Below are 14,856 nucleotides of genomic sequence, written 5' to 3'. Positions count from 1 at the left end.
GTGTTCTCTGACCCCCGATGCTCGGACCCGAGGCAGGTCACCTAATGGGAAGGAGCCCCAGTGTTCCCACCTGGAAAATCAGAATTCCTTCCCCTACCAACTTTAGCAATTACCTTGAGGATTTCTTTGAAATCAACAGAGAAACAAGACTGATTTCGTGGGCTTTCCGGAGCCAGGAGGATTTTGTAAATTCCTCCCTGTGTCTGCAGAACCACGAGCCGGGAGGGAGTCTGAGAGGTGATCTAATGCTCTAGAACCCCGCTCCGGGGAGGGAGAGCCCCCAAGCTGCGCAGGACCAGCCCGCAGCCCTGGGGGCGTTGGAAGCTCTTTCACATTGTATACGCAGCCCCCAATTTCAGCTTGAAGGGAGAAAACGCCACTATTACTTGTGTTCACGTGATTAAGGTTAACACATACTTGAAATGACACAACACTGGCTAACCACCAAACGCGCAGGCGTTTTATCACAAGTTACTGTAACCTGTAGACAGGAGGCCATGATCGGTGTCCACTGTGAGGTCTAGATTTTCTGGATGATCAAGGGGGGCAAATGACCTAGATCTGTCATACCTAGGGTGAGGCGGTTGGCTATTTTCCTTCAGGTTTTGGCTCTCTCTGAGGAGCAGACATTTCTCTCATTGTCAGGTCATCTGTTCAGTAACTACAAAGTACACTGGGCCCCTCTGCGGGCAACATGTGATCCAGAGAGGAACGGGCTGCACTTGGTCTGGCAGCGAGAGGCTGTTTGCTGTTGACCGTGGGTTCATCTCAGAGCAGCGGGTCTGGGCAGCACCCTGGTTATGGCCGTAGAGAAGGGTGGCTGGCGGTTGTAAATCACTGCTTTCCCCTGACTTTCAATGCCTGATGAGAGAGTGTTCTAGCGCCTTCTGAAAAGAGGAGAGACTCTGGGATGGGGACGGTAGAGAATTAATGTTATGAGCATGGCCATCCTTTAGCAAGGGATGCCATAAGGAACAGGACCAGGACAGGCAGCCCATGTGGGAGTTGAGGGTGAGAGGCTCTCATCAGCAGGACCCAAGACCTATCCGTCAGGGACGATGCCTCGTCTGGAGGACAGAGAGCTCGGCCAACCTCACCGTTGACAAATACAACCGCGACAACCACAACAACCCGCAGCACAGGGCCCTCAAACCGCACAAGAGCAAGACCACAGGGAAATGTAAATACTCCGGCAATTTTGTCTAGACACAACCGCAAAAGAGGGGACAGGGTTCTTAGGGCTGGACCGAGGTCAAGCACCAACCAGGCCTTCATGCCCGGCTGATACCTCTGCCAACGGGACGGGACAGCTGGTCAACGCGCCTCTGACCTGCGCGATGGCATAATCCGAGTTGTTGGTCGCCTGCATGCCTTCGTTCCCGCTGATCCCTACACCCACGTGAGCGGTCTGGATCATCCCAACGTCGTTGGCACCGTCCCCGATGGCAAGGGTAATGGCCTTTACCCGCTTCTTAACCACGTCCACTATCTCAGACTTCTGCAGAGGAGACACTCTGTAAGAGAAGAAAGAAATGATGACTAGATGCGTCTTTCCAGAGGAAACAGCTGTAATCTACATTGAGCTGCATTAAAAGGGCAGTTATTGGACAATTTCCAAATCCAATACATACGTTTTATGCTCATGTGCAAAGAAGCTTTCAGAAAACAGTAGCTTGTGGCTTTCAAGTAGCTGCCAACTTCACAGATGAAATACACAAGTCAAAACTAACTGAAAACACAGCCTGTTTGTAATCGCTCTGCGCGGTGGTAACCATACGTGCAAACTCCTCAGGGGCACATGTGTCCCCCCGCCGAACGATGAAGGCAGGGAAGCTGGATACAGAGGTCTTAGGAAATGTCTTCCAAATAAATCAGAAAGCTAGCACAGACCCCATTTTTGCTTTGCTGTACATCATACACAACCCAGGGCTGGCAAGGGGACCGTCTGTAAAATCGGCTTTCACAGAAGGGAAAGAAAATTGGCATGGCTTGAGAGGTGCAGAAAGAGGATGAGGGTAAGGGAGAAGAAAGCCTTTCCCTTCTCCACCTCAGAAATGGAGGCAGTGTCTGAAGGGCAGCCAAGGCACAAGGATTTAAGAAGGGTGGGGGGGGGGGGGCAGTCACCGGGACAGGACTACCAAAGCTGAACTGTGCAGGAGCACAGCCCAAAGCCCAAAGATAAGACAGCCTTTGCAGGAAGATGGGCTGTTTCTGCAAGGAATCGAAGGATGGGGGCTATTTCTTATAAGCCCTCAAATCATCTGGGAAGAAGACCCAATGTAAATCTATGGGCTCTAAAGCACAGCAAAGTTCATTATAACGAAGTATTTGTTCGGAGTGTAAGACCAGATAATACAACGACATGGTAAAAACTATTAGTACCTCGGGACTGATTTATTTTAAATTCTGAACTGGTAAGCTGAGAGTCACTTTGGGTGAAAAAAAAATTCGCGGGTAAACTCCCGAATGGCGTGTGTGTGCGCGCGCACACACACACACACACAGAGTAAAAGGCCTGTCTGGGTCTCCCAGAGGTATACTGGCTGCACCCACATACGCATGGTACTTGTAAGCTAGAATAGACACGCAAGGACTTTCTCAGTACAACTATGACTTCTCATATGGCCTCTGACCTCCAGAATACCTGTTTCCAACGGAAAACTTACAATTTACCTTACATTTAATTCTACCAACCCAGAGACCATTCTGTGTCTGGTGAGACAGCAAACTGAACTTAAAGCACAGGTACTCTGGGAGCCTTAGCTCAAAGGAATGGAAATTAGCAAATTAGAAAAACAGAATCTGGGGGTTGAAAGGCTTTTAGGAGCCATGTTGTACAATCTACTATCTCTTTAATCATTCTCACAGTGACTTTCGATAATGGGAGTTTATTGCCTCCTAGGGCAACTGCAACCACCAAAAATCATTACTGCTACTTTTTTTGTGGTTGATAACCTAAAAGCACTAATTCTGTCCTTTGGGTTAGGCTAGAACAAGTAGAACTCATCTTTCAAATGTCAGGAAGGCTGAACTAGAGAGACATCCATCACATCCTTCCTCCCACAGTTCAGTGGCTACGAGCTCAACAGTCCCAGGTCCCTCACCCACTGTTTAACAGACACGCTTCAGAGCTTAAAAATAGATTCCAAGTATGATCTTCTAGACAGCTACGAGCAGAATGGAACAGAATCACCATCTCCCTGGTAGCAGATGCTAGACTTACTTTAATGTAGCCTAATGGGAAATTACTGGAAGCAATGTTAACGGACAGAGATGTAAACTGTAGCTCTTCCTTCCACATTTGTGCAAGGGCTACTTAGAGCCAAGGGCTGACCTTGACGTACCTCTCTCATTTAGCTCCTGATCAGCAGGCACAGCCCCACAATTCTCATCTGCTACACGACTCTGATTTCCCATTTCTTTAAGCTCAACAGAAGCAGAGGTCATATATGGTATGGAGACACCAATGTGGGATTCAAAGTTAAATAACTGAACGTGACCTTCTTCTGTTCCCCATACTATTTACACAGAAGAAGTAATTCTGAGTCCTTGTCTTCCCATCAAGAAAATGAGAACAGCCTACCTCATGAGATGGTTGATATATTTATGTGAAATCACACATTGCCTGTGTGAGACAAATGTTATCTCCTACCCCATCTGCAAAACTTCAATTGCTAGAAAAAATCGGACACGTCTGAGAACGGAACACCATCCAACCCATGGTTCCCTGTAAGGGCCCTGCAGTGCTGCAGTGGGAAGTTATGGATTTTCAAGGGAAAACCAGCAATATCCCTCAGGTAGTCGCACGAAACACTAGCTCGAAGGAGCTCACAGTTCCAATATTAGATCATGCTACATTCCATTTTATGACATATCTTTGTGAAGCCGAGTTTTCACGGCTGCCATGATAAAAAGCAGAAATCAGTGTGAAATAGGAAATGAGGGTTGAAACATCCATGCTTTCTTCGAGGTTTGAGAAGTTGTCCAAGGCTCAACAGGTGCCCCACACCAGAGAATCGGTGAGTGGTTATGGTTAGTAAGGGTGAGATAAAGTATTATTTTTTTCCAGCTATGTCCGTGATTGTTTCAAACGTCTACTAAGTTGTTAGAACATAATTACTTCTTTCATTGTTTGACCTTACCTTCCTCGTAGTTAGAAGCTGCTCAATGTATTCAATGTTCTTTCTTGGCCTAGGGGCTTTGCAAAGCAGTCACTGAGACACTACAGTTCTGCGAACGCAGGGAGTCTGGGAGCCTCTGCATTGATCACTCCTCTCCATGATTACATCACTGGCTCTTCAAATACATTCATTCACTCACTGAAGTGAAACTCCACTATCGTTTAATCTCGAACTCGTCTTCTGTACAGGAGCACATGGGACAGACACACAGCCCTGGGGAGTCTGGGGCTGCGACGACTTGAGAATCTTCCTTGCCACCCAAGTCATCGAGTAAGTTGGTCTCCAGCTGACCCGGAGTGATTCAGAGCAAAAGGGGGGTATACGGGGCAAAAGGGGACTCTGCAGGGCAGAAAGCTCAACCACAAGAACATGTGTGGTGGGAGGCTGGACGGGTTGTGGTGGCCAAATAGGGAAGCCACTAAACAAGTCCGTGGTTTTCTCTGAGGTTAAAGGTGTTTTTTTTCTTGGGGCGCCTGGGTAGCTCAGTCGGTTAAGTGTCCAACTTTGGCTCAGGTCATGATCTCACAGTTCGTGGGTTCGAGCCCTGCATTGGGCTCTGTGCTGACAGCTCAGAGCCTGGAGCCTGCTTGGGATTTTGTGTCTCCCTCCCTCTCTGCCCCTCCCCTGCTTACGCGCACACAGTCTCTCTCTCTCTCAAAAATAAATAAACATTAAAAAATATTTTTAAGGTGTTTTCTCATTATTGGGTTTAGCAGTAAGCCAACCAACAAGAGCCAAGTAGCAAGTCAAATCCACTCACTACATTTGCCACTGTGGGATTTGAATCTCAGACGAGTTGAGTCATGATTCCGATGGCTTCGAGCAAAATCTATGCAAGTCCAAAGCTGCATTTTCCCAAAAAAGCAAGAATAAAGAGAAAACCTGACTGGGATATATAAACTGAGTCATATCCCAGCATTTTAGAAGCATGAAATTCTCATCAAGGATTTATTATGCCCTCGGCTGCGATGCCTTGAGAAAATATAATTCTAGCACACACGAGGGGTTCAAAACAGATGTCAAACAGCTAATTTCTACAAAACGGAATAGGCACCATTACGCCTCGGTCATACGTAGTGTTTTAGTATGCCAAGTTGCCACGAAGCACAAACCACCTCCTTTTTTAATCTTAATTTGTAACCTGGAATCACATGCCACACTTCCCAGCATATAGTACATTCAACCCATAAAATAAGAATTCCAGGCCACATCTGAGCTAAGCTAGGCACTTGGGACAGTTCTATAACTACTTTAGTGCCTTGTGAATAAAAACATAAAATCAAAGATCTTTAATCAACTGGAGAGATATTCTACCTACTTTTTTGGCGAACACAATAGATTCTAAAATAAAAAATTAGTTTTCCTTTGGAGACTTAAAAAAATTCAGTATCCTGGAGTATCTAATTTCATGGGATATGTGTTCCTGGAACTTTAAAATGTACTTTCTAAAGTTATTTCAACTATGATGTTTAAGTAGTACCTTTGGTAACTGCTTTTCTAGAATTAATGATCATGCATTAATTTATCTGATCTACAAAAGCCCTGGTCTCAAAACAAGTTTCTAAATTCTGCTTTGCAATATCATCTGAGCAAGTTTAAACAAATCCCTTCCTTCTTAGAGCCCAGAGATCTCATTTGTAAAGTGGGGTGAATCTCTATTACTGATTTGCAAACTGAGCTCAGCTCAGCCAGGCGAGTTGCAAGAAACTCCATCCACCCAGGGGCACCCAAGAGAACTTCAACACTTACTCATTAACCAGATTCACTAAGCACATTTACTAATTGGACTCTTAAATTTAGTTATTCTGTATAGTCCCTATGATGGAAAACGAAGTTTGAAGCCACTGGCCTAGGTCAATGAGTCTCAAGTTTTAAGTGAGCATCAGAATCACTTGGAGAGCTTGTAAAAATACAGGTTCTGATGCACAAGTGTGCATTTAACAAGCTCCCAGGTGATGGTGATGTTGCTTGCCTATGGACAACACCAAAGTAGGCAACACTGACCTGGACAAGATCACAAGATCTCTCTTGTTCAAATGTTTTAATTAGCTGGGCTTACATTTCCAAAGCAGAAGATACATGTAAAAGTTTCAGAAGGTGACATTTAACAATTAGCAGGAACACTGAATCTCATCCCCTTCTTTCAAGCTTTGTATGTTCTTCTATGCTTTTTTTTTTTTTAAGTTTATTTATTTATTTTGAGAGAGACAGCATGCCAGGGAGGGGCAGAGAGGATCCCAAGCACTGTCAGCAGAGAGCCGGATGTGGGGCTCAAACTCACAAACCATGAGATCGTGACTTGAGCCCAAACCAAAAGTCAGACACTTAACCACTGAGCCATCCAGGTGCCCTCTTCTTTGCTTTTAACCCTCAACTAGTAAGTACAAACTAGGGTTGGAGTGTCGTTTAAAATAGTCTTCAAATCTGAGTGTCTCACATAAGAGGGTGGGAGGGAGGAAACACTAACCAAAATTTGGTCTATAGGACTTTGGTCTATAGGACTAAGTTGTTTTTAATGTCACAGAGACCAACATCTGTGATTTAATTTGTGAAAATGTCCATTTTCCCTATTAATTTAAAGATAACATCCTTATGAAACTCTTTCATTAAAAAACAATATTACACCTTATTTCTTATAGCAGTCAGTAATCTTAAAAGTTTCAAAAATTGCGACATCTTAAAAAAACAAATCTGTTTGTAGATACACGAACACCTAACATAGAAGCCTAAAATCTAGGGGTGCCTGGGTGGCTCAGTTGGTTGAGCGTCTGCCTCTTGATTTTGGTTTGGGTCGTGGTCCCAGGGTCCTGGGATTGAGCCCTGCGTTGGGCTCCATGCTGAGCATGAAGCCTGCTTGAGATTTTCTCTCTCTCTCCCTCTGCCCTTCAACCCCACTCCGACATTTTCTCTCTTTGAAATTAAAAAAAAAAAAAAAAAAGTGTCTAAAATCTCAAAACAATTGAACTATCCTATGTGTCTGTTTAATAAGTGCCTCCCTGGCTGACCAATATGCGTCCTGACCTCTGTGTTTGTTCCTTAGATGCATTTAGTGCACTTGATACAGGACCAGTTGTCCAGGCCTCCTGGAAAGCTTTCCCCTTCTGGAACATTCTATCTCTGTGCTCTGACCCAAAATGTGTGACTCTCTCAAATTTAATCTCATGTCTCAGTTCTTAGTGCATCTGATCGTAGCCCCTAGCTCCAAAAGCAAATAACGTTGGCAGCTTGGGACAGTCCCTAGAGCAGAGGGACAGATATGAGAGGCTGCAGGGGAAGGGCGGGGCAAGAGGGTGTGTCTGGGCAGACCCAGTAGGTACCTGAGGTCAGTTTACGTATAGGCACAAAGAAGTGACATTTAAACTCACTCAGGGGCTCTCAATTAGACTCAAGTGCTCCCTTATTATAAAAATGTACACACAGAGGGGCACCCGGGTCGCTCAGTCGGTTAAGCATCCACATCCGACTTCGGCTTAGGTCATGATCTCACAGCCCGTGAGTTCGAGCCTCGCTGACAGCTTGGAGCCTGGCGCCTGGTTCGGATTCTTATGTCTCCCTCTCTCTCTGCCCCTCCCCTGCTCACACTCTGTCTCTCTCTCTCTCTCTCTCCTTCAAAAAGAAATAAACACTAAAAAAATTTTTTTTGAACGTACACATAGAAAAGAGCTATCTTCTACAGGAGGAAGCCATGAGAGATGGCACCTTACAAAGATGTAACTGAAAACGCAGTTCAGGTTTTATTGCAAAAATTCATTGCCTGACCAAGAGGCAGCCTCATAGGGTTGGGACTAGAGCGGAGCACGTTCTCAAAAGCAGAAGGAGTGCGTATAGAGAAAAAATACCATCCGTGAGATAATGGGCTGCATAGGGTAGCACCATAGACCTAGTTCTAAATGAGCAACATTCACAGACTTTCAGGGATGAGCGTGTCCGGCTTCGGCGGCTTTGGCAGTGAAGGGTTCCACCCACCCTAGCATTTCCCCCCACATCTGAGGTGTTATGGAGGCCCTCCTGTGGAAGGATTTCTCTCCATCCTTAAAAATTTCGGACCACACCGTGGCAATAGCAAAGATGCGGTTTCCTACAAAATGCCGTATCACTGAAGTTACTGTCCTTTCCCCAACCTTATAAAAGAGCTGCCTCATAAAAGAGCAGAGAGGATGACAGACCACAGGCAGGAACATCACGGACACCAACGTTTCAAGAATCGATCCCAGGCGGCATCGGGGTGGCTCAGTTGGTTAGGCGTCCGACTTTGGCTGAAGTCAGGATCTCACGGTTTGAGTTCAAGCCCTACATCAGGCTCCATACTGATGGTACAGAGCCTGCTTGGGATTCATTCTCATTCTCTCTCTCTCTCTCTCTGCCCCTTCTGTGTTCTCTCTCTCTCCAAAACAAATATATTAATTTTAAAAAAGTTAAAAAAAAAAAAAAGAATGGATCCCAGAACTATTTAGCGGGTATCTCTCTTAAAGTAAACTCGGTGCACCCAGTGTAATGATTTTACCATTATGGGGCATGTATTTGTCTCCCTCAATTTTACCTTTTCCTTCTTTTACATCCTTCCCTCTCCATCCCCTACCCCACATGCTAACCCAGTGGACATTCAATAAATGGTGACTACCTACCAAAATCATGGTTCTAAGACTAATTCTCTCTCTAACCGTAATTATGAATAATAGGAAAAATACAGTTCTACTTAAAAGTACATCAACTTCCATATAAATGGGAACATGCTACCAGTGTATAATCCTGAAAGAGTACTCCTGCTCCGTCTTCCAGACAGAGAGACTGGAAGAAGTGCAAAGCAAAGGCAACTGTGCACCTCTGCGAGATCTAATTCCATCGCCCGTGGAGAGGAGTTCAAAACACCGCACTTCTCCTGACCACTCTGCCAGTGGGCACTTCTTGCAAACTTCCTGGCCAAACGTGCCGGTGCTCTTGATTCTGTTTTCTACTAACAGCCTTAGAAACATCATGGGCTCATTAGAGGCTTTTTGCGACAGCTCTTAATGACATGTAGCAGGGCAACCATCCTTGGCTTCACACAGGGCTCTCCTGGGAAGGGCTAACCCAGAAGCCTGCTCTTTCGATCCGAATGCTCTGACTATGAGAAGCCAACAGTAAGCCCCTGAGTATCATCCTGCGTCAGCACTTTGAGGGCTTAGCACAAACTGGCTTACTGGGTCTTTTCGAGCGGTCTCGGGGATGTCGGGCGATGCAAACCATCCGAACAAAGTCTGTGTTTAAGCACCTCGCCACGTATCTGCTCCTTGCATGGTGATTTCGGTCTGAAATCATACTCTCTCGCGAGCCCCAATTCCTCCAGACCTTTGCCCTATTAACAACTTTTGAACACAGTACCCAGTAGAGTAAGCATTTAACTTGCCGGTTGAATAAAATGATCGACGTAGATCTCATGATTGGTGATACAAATCTGCGTGAAATAACTATGAGCCCTCATCTGATCCAGCCACCCTTGAGAAATACAGGCCAATATGGTCACAGGATCTGCCGAGCCGCTAATCGGAGAGCTCAGGAGGCATCGCTTATTTGGAGATGTTTTGACAACGTTCCCTGTATGGAGGTTGTCCCCCTTCAGGTACACGGAAGGTTGAATGCAGGCTACCGGCACAATGTGACAAGTCTGACTGTGCCAGGTGAGGCCAAAAACAGGTAGCTGTGCTATCATCTTGCTGTTAATCTTGGTGGTGCAAGATACACAGTCATTTTAGGAATGTAAATTTTTTTTGTTTATTTGAGAGAGACCGAGACAGAGAGACAGAGTGAGTGGGGAAGGGCACAGAGAGAAGGAGGGAGAGAGAATCCCAAGCAGGCTCTGCACCATCAGTGCAGAGCCCGACACAAGGCTCGAACTCATGAACCGTGAGATCGTGACCTCAGCCGAAATCAAGAGTCTGAAGCTCAACCGACTGAGCCACCCAGATGCCCCAGTCAGTTTAGGAATTTAACACACATGTTTGGGCATATATTAAATTTAAACTGCAGAAAGCTTAAAATCTCCAAAGCATCCTAAAAGTACAAAGACTCTTTTCGACATGGTGTAAGTATTCGTTTTTTCAAAAATACTAAGGCTAAATGTTTCCGCCTCCAGAATAGACTTCAACTTCCAGAAACAGGAGATGAGCCCTCCTTCACACTCTCTCCTTGCCCCTCTCTCAGGAGGGGCAGCCAGGCAGGCCTGGAATCGAGAGAGAAGGTGAGAGCTTTTTAAAATGCTATTTATATAAATTTGCCACTATAACAATATATTAACAATTACTACCAGTAGTTTCCTTGCTTAAAAAGTTCATTTAACTCCTCCAGTGTTCAATTCTAAAGCTTAAAGGGGTTGCTGATTATCTCAGTGTTTGGTGCATGCACACACACACACACACACACCACACACACATACAAACACAGTGTACAAAATGTGGTCTTGATTCTCCTTTTAGTATCAAACTCTGAAAAACAATCTTGCCAGTATCTTAATCAAAGTATTCTGCACTTTCACGTTGGATGCATGACCCAGAGTTTCATCATGAATAATGTTATGACTAAATAGTCTAGTCACCTGAAGTCACCCTTCTATGGCCCCCAATCTTGATTCCAAAATCTAAAAAAACTTCTCGACAAACAAGAATTTTAAAGGCGGAAAAAAACCCTAATGAGTGATCTGGGGACAGGGCGATATATTTACCACTGATCTTAATTACTGCCTGACTGCGGACTGCCTTCACTGTCCTGGGAGCATTCTCTTCCTCCCAGCCTAGGAGGTAGAGACCAGCCATCCTACAGTTGTGAGTCGTGAGGGAACCTGATATTCTTTATTCACCGAACAAAAACCTTATAACCTGATCCTGTGCTTTGGCCATAAATGCTGCCTGTGCAGCTGAGGCTTTCAGAGTGGCTCTGGAGAAAGGGAGGACACCCTGTCTGCCCAAGATCAGTTTACTCCACGACCAGAAAGGGCTCGCTTTGAAATAAGTATCCCCTGCTTGGGGGTTCAGGATTTATGCATCTGTACTTGCGTCCATGACAATTTTATTGCGTGTCCAGGAAACAGAGCAATTAAAGTGGCGCTCAGACAGGAGTCTAGCTTCTGAAAACCTAACATCTCCACTAAACAATACAGAATATGTTAAGATCCGGGCAGCCACATTTGATATAAAATTTTAATAGGTCGTACGTTGTGAATTACACACAGGTTTATATTCACTGAAGTCAACTGGCTATAGCCTGTTTCTTCCTGTGCTAGGCTGAAAAGAAGGGCCCAGACTAGGAAGGCTGGGATTTAAATAAGAGATATTAGATCCTTCTGTTCCCAGGCTGAAGCAGGGATTAGAATAACACATTTAAATACCTTAATGTTTTTAGCACAAAAAGCATTAATTCGATACTCTGCTTCCTTGAAATGCTTTATTAAAGCCCCCCAAACCCTCTCAGGAGTGTCTGCCTTCCTTGGGGTTAACATACATTTATTGTTCTCCACTGCAAATTTCACTCGTATTTCAAAACAGCGTGCCTGGCCTTTGCTGTGGGGATAGTGGGAATAGGAAATAGGACCGAGAGGAAAGCTGAGAAGACTTTGAGTTTTGACATTTCAGAGCAAGCTTATAGCTCCTTCAGGGCCAACACATCATGAGCTCATGCACCACTAAAAATAAATGACGACCGAGATGCTTAATAGACTGATTTTAATTAGACCTGCCCTTCACCTGTCACCTGTCGCAAAGGTCACCAGATTACCAACCCGAGAAATAAGCCAAACTGTAACCATCTGTACCCCGGAAAAAGCGGGGCAGCCTGTGTGCCTCTTGACCTTGACCCCCAGGCCTCATGCAAGCAACCGAGAGCCTTAAGAGCCACAGGGATGCCAGTGACCAGCACCACGTGCACCCACTCTCTCCAATCTGAAAATCTGGGAGTGGAATTTGTTGGGTAGAAACGCGGAGAAGTCAGACAAAACTCTTTGCTCCAAGAACCACACACCCCTTCTCAAACCTAAAGCCTGCATTTAATAAGCCACTAATTCTTGATCTCAATGGCGAGAAATGATCACGCTTTTCTGGGGGTACATTTGTCCAAATCCACAGAATTTACACCAAGAGTGAATTCTAATGTGCACAATGGACTCTGGGTAATAAGGACAGGTCAATGTAGTTCATCAATTGTAACAAATGTACCACTGTCGGGACGGGGCGGTGGGGGGAGGGTTGTGGGGGGGAGGCGCTGCATGTGTTGTAAATATCTCTGTACATTCCACTCCATTCTGCTGTGAACCTAAAATTGTTCCAGAAAATAAAGTCTATCGGGGGGAGGGAGGAAGGCAGCAGCATTCTACCGCTGCTAAAGCAGAACATGAAGATGAACGTGCTGGTTCTATAAATCCGCTGAAGTCCTGGAAAGTGGTTGAGAAAGATCGAAAGACATCAGGCAGATGGGGCAGGAGCGCCTGGTGTGGGGCAGGAGCGACCATGGGCCTCGTGACCAACCACGTGTGGGTCTGCATAAAGAGAGAACGTGAGCCCAGGACGCCGTGCACCCACAGGAGAAATCAACTGTAGCAGCCAAGTCTAAGAGTAATAAACCTGACCTACTGCCAGTTTAATTTGTGACTTGCTCTCCTAACTGACTGAACACTAGCAGAACAACACTTCTTTGGACAAAGTCTGGTCTGGAATACAGTTTGCTGTGTGGTACTTCGTCTCCATAATTAGGCTATGAGTTACCTGGTCTTAGGGACTTCTTTTACTCATCTTTAAAACGCGTAGCACCAAATACAATAGGTAACAAATGCCTGTTGAATTACCCATTTTTAAAGGATTGTTTTTGGACTTCCAACACAGCTCTCCTTGTGCTTATTCTTCATTTTAATTGTTTCCAATTCATGTTCAAGAACACACTTATCATACTAAATAATGATCACCTTTCAGTTTCGATCAAAGAAAAAGAAAGATGAAAGTGACTTGTTCGTTACAACACCTGTTCAGAGAAGCCCAAATCTCAACCTTCAAGTCCACCTGGTAGCTATACTTTTCAGAGTCGATTAATACACCAACAACCACATTCATCAGGTTACCACCTCCTCGAAGCAACAGCCACCACCTGAAAGTCCAGTGTGCCATTTATGTGGTTCGACAGGCGGGGTCAGCGCTACCAACATCTGCCCCGCCCACCTTGGCTGGCAGCTGCAGTGGACAAGTGAGAAAGATCAATGCTGTTGTCAGGGCGGAGGGCCTGATGCTGAGCTTGGCGAGGAGATCAAGACCAGAGCTAGCTACATACATGCCCACTCGGACCAGGGCTATGGCCAGGGGGGAGTTTAGGATGAAGAAGATTCCAGCCAGGAGACCTGAGGAGTCGAGGAAAGGTACCAGGAGCGCATTCAGCAAGGGCTCTCGTCCCATAAAAAGCTAGAAATACAAAGGAGATGGCGAGAAATGCTTAAATCTTGCAATCATACCCACCTTCCAGCTAAAATGGGAGTCATCAACCAAACGCAGCCTCAGATAAGGGAGTCTGATATAAGAGGTTGAGAGAGAGGGAGAGAGAGAGAGAGAGAGAAAGCAAGCGGGGAGGGGGCGGAGGGGGAGAGAGAATCTTAAGCAGGCTCCAGGCTCAGCACAGAGCTTGACGTGTAGCTTGGGGCTCCAACCTACAACCTTGGGATCATGACCTGAGCCAAAACCAAGGGTCGGACGCTCAACGGACTGAGCCACCCAGGTGCCTTTTGAAAAATCACATGGCCCACACTCAGAGTGGTATAAGGCCCAGAACCAGATTCCGTGACCCGAGGTCCGAGGTGATGACAACTTACATGTGGGGAAAATTCCATCCTTCTTCCAACAGCTCCCACCCTCCCCATCCCTCGGAGAGTCTGTTCACGCCCAGGGTTTCAGAGTGCTTGTTGCTCACACTGTGGGGAGGGGAGGACGCAAGTGATGGCCCCGCGTGACCACACGAACCAGGAGGAATAAGGGGGGAGGCTTCGAGTGGGAGGGCCCCCCAGAGAGGGGCATAAATGGGATCAGGCAGCCTCTCCAGTTTTTCGCTCTCCTCTGTGACCAACAATGAGGATTTCTAACATTTCTTAGGCTCTGAGACTTACGCTGCTTTGGTTTTTTTTTTTTTTTTTTTTTTTTTAATGGAACGCGTCACAAATTTGTGTGTCATCCTCCTGCAGGGATCACGCGAAGCTTCTCTTCATTTTTCCAATTTTAGTATACGTGCTGCCAAAGCGAGCACTAAAACCTATACTTTCAAGTTAGAAGCAAAAATGATATTTTATTATTATTTTATTTATAGTGATAACAATAAAAGACCAGCCACAAGTGCTGATTGAACCCACGCTACTTAGCCATCCGTGACCGAGCTACTTTAATCCTCGCTGCGACTCTGAGAAATCGGCAGTGCCATCCTGACCAACTCAAGGGTGAGAAAACTAGGCCAGGGAGGCTGGCACACTGTGCCCAAGGTCACAAAGCCTGACCCAAGACAGGACGTGACCACAGCCATCGCACTCCAGGGTCTGCCTGCTTAGCCACTCAGCTACACGCCCGGCTACTGTGCACACACCCACTCGGGAAGTGTCCCACACTTCCGCTGAGCAATCCGGCCAGGCCGGGCTGGCGCATGGGTACGGATCATCTACTCCCAGCACGGTGAGAGCCCCATG

At 46.0% G+C, this 14,856-nt stretch overlaps 1 protein-coding gene and 1 non-coding gene across 12 annotated transcripts in view; both read right to left on the bottom strand.

Moving 5' to 3' along the window:
- Positions 1 to 14,856, bottom strand: part of LOC121012749 (phospholipid-transporting ATPase IB) — a 651,500-nt gene that overhangs the window by 268,258 nt on the left and 368,386 nt on the right. For all 11 annotated transcript variants that reach the window (XM_040448061.1, XM_040448063.1, XM_040448066.1 and 8 more), the window contains one exon: positions 1,331 to 1,514. In XM_040448061.1, coding sequence (XP_040303995.1) covers positions 1,331 to 1,514 — 184 coding nt within the window. The remainder of the gene's footprint in view (positions 1 to 1,330; positions 1,515 to 14,856) is intronic.
- LOC121013048 (U6 spliceosomal RNA) lies at positions 14,320 to 14,426 on the bottom strand. The gene has a single exon (XR_005782478.1). It is a non-coding gene; the product is annotated as a U6 spliceosomal RNA (small nuclear RNA).

The sequence above is a fragment of the Herpailurus yagouaroundi genome, unplaced genomic scaffold (genome assembly GCF_014898765.1).
Source record: "Herpailurus yagouaroundi ecotype Mexico unplaced genomic scaffold, PumYag 197, whole genome shotgun sequence".
NCBI classification, from domain to species: Eukaryota; Metazoa; Chordata; class Mammalia; order Carnivora; family Felidae; genus Herpailurus; species Herpailurus yagouaroundi.
This window is presented reverse-complemented; position numbering and strand designations above follow the sequence as displayed.